Genomic DNA, 21,814 nt, shown 5'->3' on the forward strand with positions numbered 1-21,814 from the left:
CCCACCAATGCTCCCGGTATCCCTCCCACCGCCACCACCCCACCCTGCCTCTGAAGCAGGGCATTCCCTTTTGTTCTCTCTCCTGTTGGGTGTTGTAGTTTGCAACAGAGATATTGAATGGCCATCATGTTCGGTCTATAGTCTACTTTTGGTATGCAGCTTTCAACCTGAGTGGGTCCTCCCAAACTTTTCTACTAGGTGTAGACTTACAAACTTTTGATCTTACATTTCAGTCATACAATGATCAAGTGCCCATACCTCCACCAGTGTTCCCAGTATTCCTCCCATCGCCCCCATCTCCCTCTCCCCCACCTGTGACAGGCACATTCCCTTTTAGTCACTTTCTCCTTTATGGTGTTGTGGTCTGCAATGCAGTATTGAATGGCCATCATATTCGGTCTACAGTCTACATTAGGCACACGTCTCCCGCCCCGAGTGGGCCCTCTAAACACCCTTTACTTGGTGGTCCCTTCTGTGTCCGAGCTGCCTTTTCCCCCAGCATGTGAGGCCGGCTTCCACCCCGTGGAGCAAACCTTCGGGTACTTATCTCTACTACTCTTGGGTGTTAGTCTCCCATTCTGTTACTTTATATTCCACCATGAGTGCAATCTTTCTATGTCTGTCCCTCTCTTTCTGACTAGAGTTTTGAGTGGACTAAAAGTTAAACTAACTTTGAAACTTAAATTACTTGAGAAACTCAAATGGCAAAGCATGAAGACTGAAGTCATTTTTGGCCTCCAGGGGCAATTTTGAAACCTGTCTTACAACTTTTAGTTAGAAAATAAAAAAACCATACTAAGACTGCCCCATATCTAAAAATATAAAATAGAATGTATGTATCTGGTGTTCTTTGTTAGGTTTTTCTTTTCCTTTTCTCTTAAGCAGGAACACTGGAAGTTATAGAAATGGTAGCAGCACAATCAGATATACAAAAATAGCCCAGTACTAAGAGTATCCTACCTTCAAATACAGGGTAAACTGACAAAAAGGATTTCCCTCTTCTTTACCTTTCAAACACCTAAAGGAATGAAGAAGTCCAGAAAGAAAATGCTATTCTACTCTTGAATAAATCAAGCGATATCCTAAGGGTACCCATATGCATAAATTTTAAAGCAGCAGGAAGAAAAACCACAAAAGAGGACACCTGGGGCTGCAGATCTAAAGAAAAGGGGGCAGAGTTCAATTTGAAAAATATTTGAAATTGCAGTGCAAGAAAATTGAGCATTCCTCTTCTACAAAAATAAAGAAAAAGACTGTTATGTAGTATGATGGCAGGAATAAGATAATCAGTTCTGTACACACAAAGCGAAGGAAAATGAATCACTTAAAAGACTCAGAAGTGCCACAAACTCTGTTAGCAGGAGACTGAAAGAGGACAGAAATCTACATTTTAAAATCTCTGAGAGACATCAATTTGAGTTGGCTGCGAAGAAACAAGATCAAACAAATTGAAATCTTGCCTCCTGTTTACACCACACTCGCATCTAGGGCATGACAAACTCACATCTACAGAAAGTGCCTGCGGTGTGCACTTAGCTTCACCTGTCGCCTGCAAATAACTGGATTAGAGGAAGCATTGGGTTCAACAGGGATTCAGAGGAGTCAGAACAAAAGGTATATGACTACCTTAAAGTATTCTTTCAACGAGGAGGTGGGGAAACAGAGGGATCATACAGCCTTAAGGATTGAATGGGTGCAATTTCTGGAAGCCCCTCAAATGATACTCAGTCCTCTTGGAGTGATTTCTCCCCCGCCTTTTTTTTTTTAATTGAATCATTCTGAGATGCAGTTACAAAGTTTTCATGTTTGAGTTTCAGTCATAAAATGATCAAACAGCCATCCCTCCACAAGAGTACATTTTCTACCAGCAATGTCCCCAGTATCCCTACACATGTGTAGACAACTAGTTTAAGATAATGGAGCCATGATCAGTTATAGAGCAAGGAAGTCATTCCAATAAGTATCACTGTATCACTGTCATTCCATTGACCATTGATTTGCTTGAGTGGGCTCAAATAACGTCTCTATTTGTCCTAGCCCTGAGATTTTAACAGACTCTCTATACTGGTTCTTCCCAGCAGTGCCGCATTGGAGGCTCTTTCAGGGTAAGGGGAATGAGATAAGTAGTGTAGGAAACACTGAGACTGACAAATGAGCAAAATCAAACCACTATCTAACGTCATACAAAAAAATTATTTAAAGGTGGCTAGTATGTGTTAACATAGGTTGATCAAAACTGAAAAAAAAAATCTATAAATTGCCTGCCAACGAACAGGCTGAAAGGCAGGGGACAAGTGGGGACACTGGTGTAGAAGGCTAGGCATTAGTGAAAGGATTGCTGTGGGGGCCTTGTAAGTCTGAAACTCAATTATGAATAGCTTGGTAACTGTGTAACTCAAAGTGATTCAATAAAATTAAAAATTACATACACACACAAGCGCACATACTTCATATATATACATATATATATAAGAATCACATAGAAATTTAGTATTGCAGTATGGGGTGTTAATAATGAGGAAATTATTCGTGTATAGGAGAATAATGTATCTCTCACAAATTTTCTTTGAGTCTAAATCTACTCTAAAAATAAAATGAAAGGAACTAAGTAACCATATTGTGGAGACATCATTTTAATCCAATAATCATAATTATTCCCAGTAATGGAAAAATTGAACTTTTGTGCCATCTAATAGAAATTAATGAGAAAATCAGCATCATGAGTATTTGTTGGCAAAGATGTCTAACCTAAATCTAATCACGGAAAATCATCAAACAATCCCAGATTGAAAGATGTTCTGCAAAGCAAGAGATGTGCAATTTTCAAAATTGTCCAAGTCAGGAAGTCAGAGAGAAATTGAGAAGTTCATTAGAAGGGATCAGGAAACCAAAGAGTCACGGCAATTAAATGTGATTTATGATTGTGAGCTCCACTCTTCTGTTATAAGCATATTATTAGAATGATTAGAAACATTTGACTGGGGTCTGAGACAGTTGTTTATAATGCATCAGCATTAGTTTTCTGATTTTTTATTGTTATGCTATAATTTATGAAAGAGAATGCCTTTATTTGAACATAATGTTTGTTATGGAATGTAATGATGTAAAAAGAAAAGAAAATAATGAATAGATTTGCTTCGGATGAGAAAACTTGAACAATGGCGAGGCATGGAAAAAGCAAAGTAAATAATGAAACTGCAGAATATGATAAAATATTTTGTTGAGGAATACATACACAGATGGTTAAAATCAACATACAATATATATTAGGTAAAATATATTTGAGACACAGGAAAACTGTTAAAGAGACCTCTACTCACAGACGTGGCAGAGAAATTTTATTTCTTCTTTAATAATGTCAAATAAATTAATGCTGGAGTAATTATAAAACATGATCATGGAGTAATAAAAACAAGCTGCTTTCCCCCACCCCATCAACTGTTGAAATGAAAAGCAAAATCTAAAGGAGATCAGAAAATTGTGGTGTTTGTTTTTTTTTTTTTATAACAATACTTTAGTAGCAGAAATTTGTTTTAAGCTCATTTTTTAGGGTGCAAGGTCTACAATTCAAGATCAGAATATAGACAACATGCAAATTTTAAAAGTTAAAACCAGATGCCGAGGCTGTGGAACAGAAGTGGGAAAATACCTTTATCACAAACAAATTTAGAGGCATTTTTTAAAAAGCATAGGTTACTAAAATTAATAAAAATAATACTTGTTCAAAGGAAGCTGCAACCATAGATTGACCCACACCAATATTTTGAGGTTGATTAAAAATATACAAAGGCATCAGAAAAAACTCAGAGAAAAATTTTACAATAAGATAGACACTAATTATCCTCAAAAAAAGAGGTTGATTTTCAGTTGTTTTTCAACAGCAACAACTGATTAATAATCTGAGTGAGAAATGCTATCAATGCAAATGTCATTTCTAAATTATATGCCTACCTGCACAAATCAACATCCTATATTTAAAGCAATATTTAAAGTATCTTCAGATAAACAAAGGAGAATATAATCTCTGACACACCTAATAAATATATTTGATTCATAACAAAAGCATGTGACCTCTGATTGAATACCTGAGAGGTAAAAAGGGATAAAGAGTGAAGTGAATGTAAAATATTTGAGTATACCTAAACAAAGAACGTTTACAAAAAAATTGTAGTATCAATCACATAAAAAATGAGTAGTGCTAACATCACATAAAAATGTATAATACTAATGTATTCCAAATTCTATTAAAATCTAGCATCATAGATTAAAGAAACTGTCAAAGATATTTCATGACAAGCTTGGAAACAAGTATGAAAATTTGTCAGGGTGTAGAGAAAAAGGAAATATATAGGTAACAATCAAACTTGTATCTATCAATAAAATTACAGACAACACAAATGTTAATTTTGTATTTTTACTTCTTGCATAGCTACAGAAAATAATAGGATTTCGAATGTTTGAGCCCCTTCCCAAAGACAAGAGAAATGAAGAATTTATAAATTAATAAAATATTCCAAGTTAATTTACTCCAGTTATTATTAAGATAATAGTTTCAGTATTTTCAGACAATTTATAGTTACATACTGTCATTATTATTCCCAAAGAAATCATAAACACAGGGTCAGCACATTTTGTGTATAGGAACATATGTTAAATAGGTTTTACTTCATGGACCACATAAAGTCTATGCCCTGTATTTTCTTCTTTTCTTTTTTTTTTTTTTTTAAAGTTTAGCCAGTCATGAAAATATGCTGTGTTTTTGGTTTTTTAGTGCTGGAGAGATATTAGAGTGTGAAGGTCATTTTCTTTAAATGCAGCTACACTGAGTTAAATCCCTAGCACCCACCTGGACCCCAAACTCCTACAGGAGTAATCTCTAAGCACACAGCCAGGTGTAAGTCTTGAGCACTGCCACGTGTGACCCAAATAAAAACAAAACAAAACAAACTAAAAGAATAAACTGAACTAAAGTAATATTTTTAACCATAAGCTAAGAGGCTGTTATCTGAATTTTATCCTTCTATTTACGTTTGCTTATGAACTTCTGTATTAAGATAGTATAACAAATAACCATAGCTAGTAAGTAGAAACAGAAAGTACTTTTATGGGATTAATACACTAATCTATTTGTTTAAAATAAAGTAAAAAAGGAGCAAAATGGCAAGAAAGCGAGAAGATACAAGTAGAAAACAGTTAACCCGATGATGGATTCAAGCATATATCTATCAATAATTATGTTAATCATAAATCATCTAACTATCACAGTGAGCTATTTAGAAATTAATCCAATCAGCTTGTAGTTTTACCATGAGTGTCTTCCTACCAGAATAAAAACTAACTCTAAAGGAAATTGATCTTTCTCAGGGTAAAAACTTAATAACCATTTCATTTGCACTGCAATTAAGAAGCCCACTTCACCATCAGTATTTTCTGCATCTGGTTTTAAATTTTAGAGAAGTTAATAATTTCAGTCCTTTTAATAATGAAAAAATTGTCTCAAAATTAACTAAGAAAGTCTTGACTCTAGGTTCTTTTAAAATTGGGGAAGGGAAGATGCATGAATGGAGCCATAGTCTACTGGGAAGGGAAATCTCTTGACCCGGATTCAATTTCCTGCACGTATACGCTCTACCAAAACTACGAAGACTGTCCTCTGAGAACGTCAGGAGTAAACCCTAAGCACAGTGGGGTGTAGCGTAAACACAGCAGAATCCCAAACCGAAAATGAATGCTAGAGACAAAAATAATGTAACAAATAAATAATACGACGTAATGAAAATGTTATGATATGTTGTACGAAGGTCAAAACTATATGACTTATCACATTCTATTGTCAGTATCCATTGCATTAAAGATGTTCAATGGAATAAGCATTTATTTGAATGAGGAACCGTGTATTCCATTAATTGCAGACATTCTGTATACATTCTATTTTATAGCACTATGTTAGCAGTTATCATATTCTTTCCCAATTGCATTTCCATGTGGTAGTCCGTACCTTTGTTATTTTAATACATGTTGCAGCTGGAGAGAGAGAACAGTGGGTAAGGAGCTTACCTTGCATGTGACCACTTGAGTTTGATCCTGGTGCCCCATATATGGTCCCCTGCAGCTGCCAGGTGTAATTTCTGAGAGTAGAGCCCGGAGTAAGCTCTGAATACGTCTGGGTGTATCCCTCATAGCCCCCCAAAAGACATGCATTTTTACATCTGCTATCTTAATTGCTAATCCATATCTAATTTGAAGGGTCATGAATATTTTTCATTTGATTTTTTTAATTGATATTATTTCTGAAAACATTTTCTCTATTGTACTAAACTAATTTTTCTGATAAAATTTATAAAAATTGAATATTATTGCATATTACTTGACAATTTGACTTCTTATGTTTAAATAAATTGAATAGCTCTCACGTGTGTAGCTCTGGCTCTTGGTAATCTGCCAACTATAATATTTTTTACATTTTTTGAAACCAAAGTAGTTTTAAATATTTATTTATGTGAATTCTAGCGATAATTTATACTTCAGTAATCAAGAGTCACTTACATTTGTTTGACTAATTCATCAACAATTTGAACTCAACTATTCTTAAGCAGTACCTCTAAAAGTAAAGCAAATATAAATTTTTACTTAATTATTTTTTCTCTTAAAGTGAATGTAGTTTTCTATTACTGTTCTGCTATATATGTGAGCCATGTGAACTAGCTTCTCACATACAGTCCATTCTAAGAGATGCTGTAAGGAATGGTATTTCATCCCTGTGGTCTTCTTTGCTAGAGCCCAAGTAACTGCAACCTATTTTTGCTGTTTTTCTTCTTTTTTCATTCTTTCCTTTATTATTTTTTTAACCCACTTCAGGGCAACCATTTCTTGAGAAAAATATCAGGAAAACCCAAACTGAGAAATATTTTAATGAATATAAGATACATACACCTTAATAATTTTGATGTCATCAAAAAATTTTGAAACTATCCATAGTCCAAAAGGACTTAGAGTACATAATGGATAATAACGTGCAGTTTAGTTTGCTGGTGGGATTCTGGAAGAGAAAATGTGAATTTGTATTATCCAAATCTTTACAAGATTTAAAGATAAGTTAGTGAATCTATATATATATTATTCTTTTTGTAACCAGTGTGTTTAGTAGTATAACAAATTAGTAGCAGGAGTTGGGATGAGGAGGAAATGGATTTACACACTTTGACAACTCTTCTGTAAAACCAAAATCATTCCACCATTAAACTACCTATAAAGGACTATTTTGAGTTCTTTCTGCATTAGTGTTTGTTCTTTCGTAAAATATTGTAAAAGTATTAAATATTGTAACCACATAAGATATAATTTACAAAAACTGCAAAAAGGAAAAAATAAGAATAAAGCAGTAAGGAAAATAATAGACCATATTCTTTTATAGTAATAAGTGAGTATCAGTGGGTATTCAGGTAGACGATAGCAAAAATTCACAAAATCAGTAATTCTAGAATAAACAGTTTATTTGTGCTTTTTGTTTTTTGTCTGGGGGACTCCCAAAGAGTGCTTAGGATCTGGCCATTTAGATAATTGGCATTGTGGGACGGATGGTCCAATCTTTAGGGAGCAAGCATCTAATATTGCTTAGGCCCTGCTATGGGCCACGAGGGTTATGTCAATGGTCTTTTTTCTGGTGCCCAGAGCTATGTCCAATTGTGCTTATGGTGCCAGAGAGACACCAGGGTTCTAAGCACGTGAAAAGCACGTGTCACTGATCTCCCAACACACAAGAAACAAATGTGAGAGAAAGAGTGGCTAACTCCCAATCTCATTTTATGTGGCTACCATGACTCTCATATCTAACATTACAAAAATGTCTCCACAAGATATCATCATCATCATCATCATCATCATCATCATCACCATCATCACCATCATCCCGTTGATCGTTGAATTTCTCCAGTGGTCTCAGTAACATCTCCATTCATCCAAACCCTGAGATTTTAGAAGCCTCTCTCTACTCGTCCTTCCAACGATGCCGTACTGGAGGCTCTTTCAGGGTCAGGGGAATGAGACCCAGCTTGTTACTGGTTTCGGCAAATTAATACACTATAGGGATCTTGCCAGGCTCTCCCATGTGGGCAGGAAACTCCCAGTAGTTTGCCAGGTTCTCCCAGAGGGAGAAGTAGGCTATAAGATATTGGGACTATAAGATATCAAGGCCCCTCTCCACATGTTTGGACGAGCCAAAGGATATATCCTCCATAAAAAAAAGACTTTTAGAAGGACTGACAAAATGGCTCAAGTGGTTGAGCTACAGATCACATTTTTAAAATGTTTAGTGCCCTGTATCAAATTCCTAGCAACTCCTGATTCCCCAGCACTTCTGCCAGTGGCCCCGATTTCACAAAAAGAAATATTTTTGTAAAAGATATATAAAATAAAGTAAAGAAAAATGGATTATAATAGTACATATACATATATACATATATATAATTTCACTGTTATATTAATACATTGAGTGACAGAATAATGTAATAGAAAAGTGGACATTTTCAAAATTCAAAGTACAAATCAGGGATAAATAGATTGAGTTAATCCATAACATTAGCATATAAAAGGAAAACTAGTTCAAAAGATGCATAGATATATTTTGCAACAATTCATAGTAACTTGTGATTAACAGATACAATACGTTGTAATTCAAAGACAAGTTTTTTACTTAAAAGTCAGGTTTTCAAGCCACCCTCAGAGGCTAGAGAGATAACAGAACAGGAAAGGCACTTGGCTTGTACAAAAACGACCTGGGTTCAGTCTCAGCATTGTATGACAAAGCTCCCTTGAGAGCATCTTAATAAGCTTCCCAAGTAACATTAAAATGTTTATTATTTTAACTGTATCAAAACAGTCAAGGACAAAAATAGGTTCCCTCACATTTATTCAACAGCATATTGGAGTTTTTAATACATGTGAAAAGAAAAACATTGCTTTAATCTACTAAAATCTACTAATACTCTCTTCTGCCAGATCTGTTGCATTTACTTGTCATTTATGGCAGAACTCTCCAAAGTTGTCTGCATGTGTCTTTTTTCCCCAATTTCTCTGTCTCCATTGCTTTTCCATCCCATTACAAAAAGATGATGGGATCCTGATTATCACAGAAAAAAAGGTACCAATAATTTATCATCTCAGACCAGTAAGAATAGCTTCTCTAAAAATGGCCAGAAGCATTTATAAGCAGGACATGGAGAAAACAAAAAGAGAACCTCTTTCTTAACTTGAGAATATAATCATTCACCTTTTATGCAAAAATTTACAGGGCTGCAGCTATAGCACAGAGGGTAGGACGTTCACCTTGCACATGGCCGACCCAGGTTCGATTCCCCCGCCCCTCTCGGAGAACCGGCAAGCTACCAAGAGTATCTCATCCGAACAGCAGAGCCTGGCAAGCTACCCATCGTGTATTCGATATGCCAAAATCAGTAACAACAAGTTTCACAATGGAGATGGTACTGGTGCTCACTCAAGCAAATCGATGAGCACCTGGATGACAGTGACAGTGATCTTAAATATTAAAAGTAGAATTCCCAGGGTGGAGTAATAGTACATCAGATAGAGCACAAGCCTTGTGCAGGGCCAAAAAGAGTCAGATCCCTTGCATCACATATGGTCCCTCGAGCATCACCAGGAGTAATTCCTGAGTGCAGAGCCAGGAATAACTCCTAAACATCACCAAGTATGGCCTCAAAACAGAAACAAAACAAAACAAAAATAGTAGAACCACCATATGACATAGTAATATATCCCAATAACCCAAACCATAATTCAAATACTTTAATGTTATATGCTACAGGGCTTAGGGGTCCTATAACTATCCTCTAACATTTTTTCTGTTCTTTTTTTCTTACCCATCTTTCTCACTTCCTGGACAATTCACAAAGAACCTCATGGATACAGTTTTTACAGCAAGTAGTTTTCATCATGATTAACCAGTCTATCGATACCTGTTGAACTGTCTTTTTATAATTCCTTTCAATCATTGACTCTAAATTCACACAGAAACTTTCGAATTTGTGAAATCAAAATGAGCAGAACTAAGGAAGAAAACAAGAATTCTATATTCAACATAGTTTGTTTTAAGAGAAAAAATTATAAAAAGACCTATTTCCCTTAGCTGCAAATCAGATTTTTCGATGAAAGACACTTTATCAGGTTGTTGGAATATTATGTTATAGTAAAATATTAGAGGCAGATTTTCAGAATAGGTCAAACTATTTCATGCTCTTACAAGAACCCGAGCAATGCACTGCACTTGGCTCCAGCATTGAACCACGAACTCTATCAGGAGTTACTGCCATAAGGGGAACCTGGAGACACAAGCTGAGTAGTCGCCATGGAGGACATGAGTTGAGAAGTCGCCCCTATCCATCCACTATAACTAGTGGTATTTATATTTAGTGTAAATTTACTATAATAACATAATAATAATACACTCAGTGTGGCATATTGTAGTATAACTTTGCATCTTGAACTGTGTTAACTATTTGGAATCATAAACGTATTTCTATGGAATCCAAATAGTGTTATCTTATCTAGCAATGAGGGTAATGCTAGCCATCAACTTAATAGAAATATCTTAACTTTGAATGAGACAAGCAAGCTTTCTCACAGTGAACATTCACATCACTCCTTTCTATGTACATGATAACTAATCTTGAGCTCACTTTCTTTTCCAAAGGTCTCTCACTACTCACTTATTTTGTCTTCTCACTTACTTTGCCCATGAAGAACTGGTGCCTTCCTTTGTTAGAAACTAAAGGTCTTTGCTTTGAATCATTAAACTGTCTCTTTCTTTGGGTCACACTAATCTCTAAATGGTTAGACCTCTGGCTTGGATGAAGCTATGCTCATGAAGTTAATTTCTTTATGAAAATTTGTCTTCGCACCTATAACATTTCTATTTTTAAGTTTCTTTCTCTGAGCAACTCCTTTAAATATACTCTTCCTGTACTTCTGTTTGTTTTGTTTCATTTGCACTTTAAGGTCATATCTTAGATATTTATTTGATCTCTTTATTGTCTCATTTAGAGACTCAGCAAGGTTGAGAAACTTAGGGTTGCAGAAGCTGAGTCTGATCATGGTCACAACTGTATTCCTTTGTTCTGTGGTAATCAGAAAAAAAAACACTCAAACTATACTTAGTTTTTGACAATGGTCTGTTCATCACAGCATGACTGACAACACAGAAACTTTCAAAGTGACTTTAGAACGTTTGGGGAAGGGGGTTAGATGCAACATTGGACTGAAAATCACACTGATGAAATTTAAGCTAAAATCTGCTAAAATAGGAAATGTACTTTTAACAAAAACAAAAAAAATTAAAATTGGTTCTTAAAACAACCTTTCCATTTTGGTAAAATAACTTTAATTTGGGGTTGAGATTTAACATCTTAATTTAAAATGCTAAATTTAATAGTGTTTTGTAATCCATATCTACATCACTGTCACTGTATAAATTACTTTTAAAATGTGAAGTTAGCAAGATAATTTCCCTAAAAAGGATATTTGAAGTTTATGAAAAAAATATTCTTTGCCTAATAAAGGTTAAGGTTCTGAGAGAATCAAATGTTTGTATATTATGCCCCTCAAAATGACTGATCTACTTCTGTAATTAGCGAATTTACCTGGAAATTATTGTATGCTTGAATTAAAATATTTTAAAAAATACATTTTTTGATCATTGAATACTTATCTTTTCAAGAAATATATTTGGGGCTGAAAAAAATCTTGAGTTGTTATTATAATCGATCAACTGTTTCAATGATCAATCTATCCACTACAAACTACTATTAATCTTTCTGAATTGTCTAAAAACAACAGAAAAAACCTTTTAAGAAAATAAAGCCATTGTCATCTTCGAGGTAAGTCATATCATCTTCTATATAAATCATATTCCAATAAAAATTAAATCAAGGGCTATTACAAGTAATGTTGATTTTGTATCATCCTTTAAAATACATAAAAATAGGAGCTAGAGTGATAGTATAGCAGGTATTGTGTTTGCCTTGCATATGGTCGGCCAGGATTCAATCTCTAGAACCACATATAGTCCCCTGCGCCCCACCATAGGTGATAACTTAGTACAGGGTTAGGAGTAAGCACTGATCAATGCCAGGTGTGGCACCCACTCAAAAAAAAAAAAAAGAAAAGAACAAATAAAATTGGTTTAAAAAATGTGGATGTAGTTGATGTAGTTGAGCCCAGAAATGTAGTACAATGTAAAAGGCATTTGCTTTTTACACAGTTGACCCAGGTTCAATTCAATTTCCACCATCCCATATGGTCCCATATGATCCAGGAATGATCCCTAAGTTCAGAGCCAAGAGTAAACCCTGAGCACCTCTGGGTATGGCTCACAAACCAAAGCAACTGCAACAACATCAAAAAGTTCACTATTTTTTTTTAAAAGAAAATGGCTTAACTAAGAGGAAAAAAATTGAGTGTATAGTATATATATACAGAGAGAATAATGGGAGGAAAGAAAAGATACCAATACTTGTGGTGAGTAGGTACTACATAGTAATTGCAGAACACAAATGACAACTCCAAGTATTTAATTAGACATGAGTGGTAGGATGGATATCCACAAATACCTAGATGAAAGAACGGTTGGCGTATACAATATATGTACAGGTGGTATATGTATATTGTTGGTTTGTGAGCATTGTAAAATAAATTTGACAAAAATACACATGAGATATATGATGCTACTTGCTTTATGGAGAGATTTGTCAACTTGCATCACTATTTCCACTAAGAATATTTAGGTAAAAGAAGAGTGTAACTTGGGAGCCAGAGCAATAGTACAACGGGTAAGGTGCTCGAAGAGCTCAGGAGTTCTACCCAGGTTTGATCCCCGTAATCCCATCTGGTCCCCTGAGTACTACCAGGAGTAATTCCTGAGTGCAGAGTAATCCATGAGCATTGCCAGTGTGGAAAACAAAACAAAACAAAACAAAAACAAACAAAAGTAACTTTAATTTATATATTAACTTCCTACGCTTAATTTATTTATAGTTTCTTTAACATCTGACATGCCAGTTTTGCTTGAAAACTGTAACAAGGAGCCTCACTCCCATTATTTTTTAACTGAGAAAAAAAAATACAATGCTCACAGGTTAACCTGAAACTCAAAAAAAAAAAAAAAAGAATGTTATAAAGAGAAACTAAAATAGGGCAAACCTCTATATGTGATTAACATGTCAGAATGTTAAAATGTAAAGTCCTTAACCCAGTGTTACTTTGTGACTTAAAAATCCATATGAATTACTGTAGCTTCACTAAGTGCTTACACAATTTTAGCAGTACATTATTTTTGACAGCCCTGTTCCATTTATGACTGGTGTTGAGGTTCTACCAAATATATCTTGAACACAGTTTAAAGTCCCTGAACATTATTTTGTTAAAGTATTAGAGTGACTCTGAGGATGTAAGTGTATTTTCCCTATTTAACTACTGCCTGAAGATATACTAAACGCTCCCAACTCCCACCCCTACCCCATTCTTTCATGAATTTTGAGTTACGAGGAAGATGTGGTCGGCCAGGAAATCATCAGTGACATTCAGAGCATGACTTACTTTCCAGAAATGTTGGATTTGTTTTTGAGCCACAACTCGCCTTACTCCTGGCTCTGAGCTTGGAGAGCACCGCCCATGGAGCTTGGGGGGTGCCAGGGATTACACCCAGGTTGATTGTATTTGGGCTGGAGCGATAGCACAGTGGTTGGGCGTTCGCCTTTCATGTGTCTGACCCGAGTTCGATTCCTTTGCCCCTCTCGGAGAGCCCGGCAAGCCCGAGCGGCAGAGCCTGGCAAGCTACCCGTGCGTATTGGATATGCCAAAAACAGTAACAATAAGTCTCTCAATGAGAGATGTTACTGGTGCCCGCTCAAACAAATTATGAGCAACGGGATGACAGTGACAGTGACTGTACTTGAGACAAGCGCCTCAGTCACTGTGCTGTCTCTAGCCCTGGCGTGTTTTTATTACGCTTCACTTTCTTGCTCAAGGAAATATACTCACTGACTCTAATCCACATCCACCTTTCTTGGAGATTTTATCTATCAGGGAATGTTGGTATTCATCCCAAAGTCCTAATGACTCCCTCGGTCAGATGCTGCAGGGAGAGATGCCAAGGTCCACACTCGGAGGATAGACAGTGCTCGGGAGCCCGTCTACTCCTGGGGATGGAATTTAGAAACAAGCACAGACCAGACGTGTCCGCCACGATTTTGAGCACTTCTCTGGCTCAATCCAGTCTGTCTTTGGTTTTATTCGGATTGATGAGGTGGGGGTGGGGACTGGATGGAGAGGGTGTCATCTGGGAAAATTTATTCCATGCTTTGTCGCAAAACATGTTCAAGAGGATTTTCATCTTAGAGCTCTCATAAAATATAACGTTATTTCATGTGCTCACTTAAGATCCACCCCCCTCCCTCCCGAGACTGTACTGTAATGGTTAGGCAGCCTTATTATTCTAATTTCTATCTTTTCCTCTGGTATAGAGAGAGTTGAATTGATGTCATCCTTTCACTAGGAGCAAAAGGGATACAGCTCAATATGATGAGAAGAGATTTTACTTCTGGGATTTGTGAATGCTTTAAATTGGGTTATTCTCTTAGGGATCATAATCTTATCATTCTGTGAACTCGGTATTCTGGCAGTTTACTATAATCACTTATCAAAAACTGCAGCTCAAAACTTCCTCCTAAAGATAAAAACATAGAAAAATATATAGATCATTAATCTCCAATGTCAACATCCAATCACACTAGATTATATAAGGTGTATTCTATAGCTGATTATATATATATATTTATATATATATATATATATAAATAGCACAGAGGTGGGACATGAGATTTTTCTGGCACTTAGAAGTATATTTTCTTGGTTTCTGGGGCCTATGCTCTATCTTAGGCTAAACAAGCATTATATCTTCTCATTTATTTCATTTATTACATTTATTATTTTCTTATTATCTTAAAAACAGAGGTCTGGGAGCAGATAAATTGTATTTTTATCATTGTTTACTTAACGCGAGAGCATTATCTGGAAAAGCCTGCAGATGCTTATTAAGAAATGCATTAGGGAGGGGGGAAGGGAAAGGAAATTAATAAATATTGCATGTAGAGTGCTTGTGTAGAGTCCACAAAATTATGGAAAAGATGATCTAAAGAGCTAAGTATAAGCCTTAAACATTAAACAGGACATAAATAAGAGAAATAAAAAGACTTGAATGAAATCTAAATGAGGGGAAAATACTGATGACTATTAGCAAAGGGAAGACCATGTTATAATTGAGAGAAACTATGAAAGAAGTAAAAAATATTTCAAATACTTTAAGAAAAAGTGAATGGTCTCACCAGCTAAGAAAATAAAGTTTGTGCAATAAATAAAATCAGTAACTTAGTTAGATATGTATTTGTTTTAAGCATTGAGACTCAAGACAGTTTAATGTTACTATTTTACTTATAAATGGAAGAAGGGAAATTTGAAATTATCTGAATACCTTTCTTGGAGGGAAACCACCCAATAAATGCTTAGAAGGCCAAGAGCCCATCCCAGGACTTCCTGTCCAATTCAAATTAGACAACCAGACATGAGGTTAGAACGTTTATGTGAAAAAGCCTTAAATGTATTTAAGTTTATATCAGAATTTAAGATTTGAGTTTTGTTGCAAACTCTTATTGTTTATAGAAAGTTGTAATATAAAGCAAGAGAGCCTGAAGCTCAACTTTTAATCCTTCTTCTTTGAAATGTTGTGAAGGTATTATTCTGTATATGGGAAAATTCTTAAAGGTCGATATAATGAATATCTCATTAGTTTGGAAAGAATTATCTTACCCCTCATGTATTTGGGTTGAGAATATTATTCATTTGAATGATTTAGAGGACAATAATTTTTGTTCATTAAATGCAGATCAAAGGACTGCTGTGTTTCTGGACAGTATGATTTTCTTATATTGTAGTAAGGAAAATTTAGCTACTCAATTGTGTATATTTCTATCTCCCTTTCTTTTTCAACATAGATTTTATGTACTCATAAGCTTTTAATTTATAGTGCAATTAAATTTACAATGAATGTGGAATTGTCAATATAGATTATGGCTATCAGATATATATACACATATGTAAATATATATCACTGATATATATTTATATAATTAAAAACATTCACTTTGATTTCACTGATTCAAAAAATAAAACTAAAAGAAAATTTAACTAAGAGGAATTATTGGAAAAACCAGGCCTTTTAATTGGAGATTATGTGCTTTCCAGTATTTCCTGGTTTCAACACAGTGAAGAGTAATAAGTATTGCTTGAGAAGTTAAATGCCATCAATCCTATGTAACATTTAATTATTTGATACTTTTAAACTTGCTTCCCTATTCAGACGTGGTCTGTTCAGTTATTCCCCCAATTGTACCAACATAAGCCTCTCCACTGTTTCTTATTTTAAGTTCTAAAAATATTCCTGAATATTAAAGAGTACTAATCACAATGTCCCCATATGTCTAAAATGTTAGAGACATATTTCACTTACAACTAAACTGACACAGAGACACTGGACCATGTAGGATGAATATCACATGATCACATGCTTATTTCTTTCTACAAGCAAGAAAACATAAATGTAAACACCACGTAATATTGGTTTCTATAATGTATTTTTAAAGTTGATTCCAATGATAAGGGAATATAAAAGAGAAATGAAGAGATGTTTTAAAATAATAAAGAGCTCCTTTGCCTCATGAAGGAAACTATTATTTATGAAAACAGCTAACATTTAAGCTACATAAGAAATTCATAAAAACTGAACCAAAAGAAAGCAAACAATTCCTTTCCCTCCCCCAAAAATGGAAAAAAATACCTGAATAAATACTTTATAAATAAGAAATGCAGGTTGGCACAGAATATGAAAAATGCTCATCATAACAATTTTGCATGGAAGTACACATCAAATCAAGGGTATATCACCTCACACATGTGAGAATGGTTTATCTAAAAGAGACAAGAATCACTTGTGGGCATTAGTGGAGGTGTAGCGATAAGAAAACCCTCAGATGCTGTATTAGAAATGCAAATTATTTCCATATTAGTAGAAATTTCTCAGAACAATAAGAATATCCTTTTTCTATGATGAAGTATTTCCACTCTTATGTTATCTCTGTGAAGATGTAATTTGAAGAAAATATAACGTGTTTAGATTCATTACAATAGACAAGATCTGTAAACTATCCATGTTCAATGATATATGAACAGATAAAGAAATCTATGAACTATTATTAAGCTACAATAAAAAATAAATCTAGTATTTTGTGACACTATGGTTGGAACTGAGTGTCAAGTTAACAGAAATAAATCAGAAGGAAAAAGCATAACACCAGAGAAAGCTAGACAACAAATTCAAACAAACAGACCAAAACAGAACCATTGTCTCAACCCTACAAGAAGTTACAAGGAAGGAGAAAGGTTAAACAAAAAGTGGGCTGAGGGGAGCTGAGGTATTGTGAGTGGAGAGTTACTAGGGGTAGGTGCAATATGATACTTTGATGGTGGGTGCAGTATTTTAAGTTAAATTTTGAAGTGGGATAAAGTTTTCTCCTGAAAACATATTTGGTGACATGGACCAAGGCTACATGGGAAGAAAAGGAAGGAAGGAAGGAAGGAAGGAAGGAAGGAAGGAAGGAACGAAGGAAGGAAGGAAGGAAGGAAGGAAGGAAGGAAGGAAGGAAGGAAGGAAGGAAGGAAGGAAGGAAGGAAGGAAGGAAGGAAGGAAAGAAGGAAGGAAGGAAGGAAGGAAGAAGTAACAATGAGAAATAACATTTATAAAAAAAGATAATTGTGCAATAAATTCATTAAAAATAATGTTACTTGGACCTAGGAGAATAGTGCAAGGTTTAGGTGCTTGCCTTGCATAGGATCAATCCTGGTTCAACCCTGACACAAAATCTGGAGCACCATTGCACCAGGAATCTCTGAACAAAGAGCCATGTGTAAGCCCTGAGCATAGCTGGATATCGCCCAACAATGACCATTATCATTGTCATCGTCATCACCATTGTCATCATCGTCATCATCATCATCAAATATGAGATTTTAAATGGATACAAATCTACATGATTACACATATAAAATAAGACAATCTAAATAATGTGTTTAAGTTATTGAGTATTGTAAATATTTACTATATACTTGAGAATTTTAAAGTAGTTACTTGTAGGTTATGATGCAATGACATGAATAATGATGCAATGACATGAGTAATGATGAAAATTATAAAACAGGCCTAAAATATAAGCTAAACTACAAAAAAAACTGAAGATTGGAATTGGAATTATACTTAAAAGTAGAGGAACTAGTACGTTTCTGTAAACCTAATAATTAAAGTGTGTGTGCAAAGGCAGTGGTAAATGTATCCCATAAATTCCCTATGCTCTTCCTCATTAACGAGAATTTTTGGTTGGGTTTTATATAGTGAGGAAGAATAAAACTTTAGTTACATGTCAGAATGTCTTTGTTTTAATTAATGGTCACCTGTAACTAACTCTGGCAATTTAAAATTATATCTATGTTTTTCAACAAAAGAGCCAAATGGTGATTCCAAGAATTCAATTCACTGCAGTGCAAGGCAAGCAATGCAATACTAAGCACAACTGAAAGAGCTGGTGAAATATCAGGTAGGAAATGGTATTTTCAATGACAAAGTGTGTGTATTCTTCTGGGAGAGAACAAAATAAAGTACATGAGAAGAGTAGCATTAGTTTTAATGGATATGATGTGCAATGATAATTCTGTTCATTAACATCTATTAGATCTTCCTGAAGGGTCAGATAAAGAAAAATAAATAACTAAGATAACTGCTATTATAGTAGATAGAACCAAGAAAAATAAATAAATAAGTCAGAAAACTGCTTTTATAGTACTGTGTAGACAGAATTAAGAGAAACTGTTTTATAGTTTCTAGGACCCATATTTTGTTATTGTATTTTCACATGATTAATTTCATAAATTAAAGTTTGCCTATTGCAAAACCCATAACATTTATCTTACTCTCCAATTTTAAGCTTTTAATCGGAAAACTTGGTTTATTTCACTTCTAAGAGCTTTTCTGAATGTTTGCCTCAGATGTTATTTTAGTAAATAAGACATTTTATTTTAATGACATCTTTCACATACTGAAAATATTTAAAAAGAATAATTAAAATAAAATCACAAACCAGGGTTCTGAAAATTAAGGAACTCCTATTTCCTCGAAAGTAATTTTTTTCATAAAAGACATGCTTTTTAGCACCAATTTCAGTTTTTGTTTTTGGGTCACGGCTAGAGGTGCTCAAAGCTGACTCCTGGCAGTGCTCAGGACAAGAACTTCTCGGGTTAAACCCTGGTGGGAAGCATGAAAGGCAAGTGCTCTACCCGTTGTACTAACTCTCTGGCCCTGAAATTTTGATATTTAAATAAAAGCTGGCATGAATGCAAAAATCATCCAACAATATCTACAATCATTTCTACTATTTAGCTGCTCTTTGTGTGTGTCTGTGATCTATGATAGTTTTTATTGAGCTAACCTTGCTCAGAAAGACGTGACGGGAGAGAATGAGAGGGAATATGTGTTCAAGAAAGAACATGGGATTCTCCAGGCTGGAAAAGACAAGTGAAGAGACATAGAGGCAAGCCGTAACACACATGTTCAAAGAACACAGACTTGGGAGGGTAAATCAGTATTTACATGTTTTAAAATGAGATTTCGTTTTACCCTTTGATATTGTGCTTAACCTTTTTATTTAAAGTTTTTTTACTTTTTAAAAATTTTGATGAATCACTGTGAGATAGTTACAGACTTGCAAACTTGAATGATTATGTTTCAGTCATAGGATGTTCAAGTACCCATCCCTCCAGCTATACCATTCTCCATCACCAATGTTTCCAGTATCCCTCCCTCCACCCCCACTTCCCTCCAGCCCCATCCCCCCACCCCCGCCTCTGTGGCAGGCACATTCCCTCTTACTCTCTCTTTTGGGAGTTATGGTTTGCAATACAGGTACTAAAGAGCTATCATGTTTGGTCCATAGTCTACTTTCAGGATGCATCTACCATCCCAAGCAAGCCCCCCAACCATCATTTACTTAGTGATCCCCTCTCTATCCCAGCTATCTTTTCCCCCAGCACGTGAGATTGGCTTCCAAGCCATGGAGAGATCCTCCAGCCCCTTATATCTACTATATGAGCTGTTAGAAAAGATGAATTCATGAAATTTGCATACAAGTGGATAGACATGGAGACTATCATGCTAAGTGAAATGAGTCATAAAGAGAGGAACAGATATCGAATGACTGAACTCATACATAGGATATGAGAATATACATATATAGAATATAAAGTAGCATAACCTTGCTTTTTTTAACATAGACTTTCCCTCCAAATGATAAAATTATTGAACCTTTTTCCCCAAAATTGTATGACAATTTTCTTAGATCTTTATTGTTCTTTAATTTCATTCAGACAATAACAAGAAAATTGAAATCCATAGAATCTAGTATATAAAAGTATTTATGGTATTCATGTCTCACAATCCTCTTTCTATTTCAATCCCAAGTAATTTTCATAGATTTTATAATTGAACTATGTAAAAATACTGTATTGTAATAGAGTATTCTGCATGAAAATGAATATTGCATGAATAAACTATTTTTAACTTCCCAACTTCCAGTTTACTTTTCTTCAATGCAAATTTACCCATACTAGTAGTGACATGACTATCCTCTGTGTATACTGGTCATATGTATTATACATATACATGTGTATATATATATTTTCATTTTTTCCTTAGACCACATGTTAAATATACTTGCTTTCGCATTCTGTAACAAATTAAACAACTTTGTATGTATCTCTTCTTTGCCAAATTCAATAGCTATATGATCAATATATACTATATATTAAATAAATGCAGTCATTTTCTTCAGTGATTTTAATGGCATATTGCTTCTTCACTAGCATTGATTTCAAAAATATTGAAACTGTATCTTTTAGTACATTTCTAAATACTTGAAATATGGGAAGAATTAATTTCATTCTGTGAACCCCTACATTTCTCATGTCTCATTCATTATATGAGCTTTTTCCAAATAAATAGAACTTGCATTCAATAAATGCAGATAAGTGATATTTAGAAAATTAGGCGCATGACTGAGGACTTAAATGACCTTCAACATTGCCTGATTAAATTGGTAAGAAATAAAATAAAAATGTGTCCTCTCCCGGACTTACCTTGCCTACATATTGATAATCAGATCCTGTATATTCCTCCAGTAAGAAAAATTGATTCCACATCCAACCACGTTTTTGGCGATGCAGAATTTTGCTATCACTTCTTGGCACACGCACCCCTAAAATTCTTTGTTGGGCCACAGGAGCTCTTTGAAATATCATCTCTGGAGAACAGAAATATGGCAGCCATACCCAGAGTAAAAACAGAAACAAAAATTGATAGATTGTCATAGTTCACTTCTTGACAAGTCTTGGTGTGGATGTAGAGAAAGCCGTCCTATTTTATTCGCTTGGATTTTACTGTTTTTCAACTGGTTTCCAACATCTCACCCAAGGTGTGAGCATGTTCCAAAAGCTGCAAACAAACAGAAAAACAAATTAGTTGACAACATCAGGAGTATTACAGAGTGACAAGATTCATTACTCGTAGAAATCAAAATGCAAGCTTTCCCTCTTCTACATGAAATAACAATTTTGACTTTTTTGGAAACAATACTTGCCATAGACAGAT

The 21,814-nt window shown here is 34.8% G+C and overlaps 1 protein-coding gene across 1 annotated transcript in view; it reads right to left on the reverse strand.

The window, feature by feature from the left end:
- Positions 1-21,814, reverse strand: part of CDH10 (cadherin 10) — a 166,343-nt gene that overhangs the window by 82,574 nt on the left and 61,955 nt on the right. Inside the window, exon 2 of the mRNA XM_055144962.1 lies at positions 21,304-21,658. Within this exon, the coding sequence (XP_055000937.1) occupies positions 21,304-21,534 (231 nt within the window). The 5' untranslated portion in view covers positions 21,535-21,658. The remainder of the gene's footprint in view (positions 1-21,303; positions 21,659-21,814) is intronic.

Source organism: Sorex araneus, chromosome 1 (assembly GCF_027595985.1).
Source record: "Sorex araneus isolate mSorAra2 chromosome 1, mSorAra2.pri, whole genome shotgun sequence".
Classification (NCBI taxonomy): Eukaryota; Metazoa; Chordata; class Mammalia; order Eulipotyphla; family Soricidae; genus Sorex; species Sorex araneus.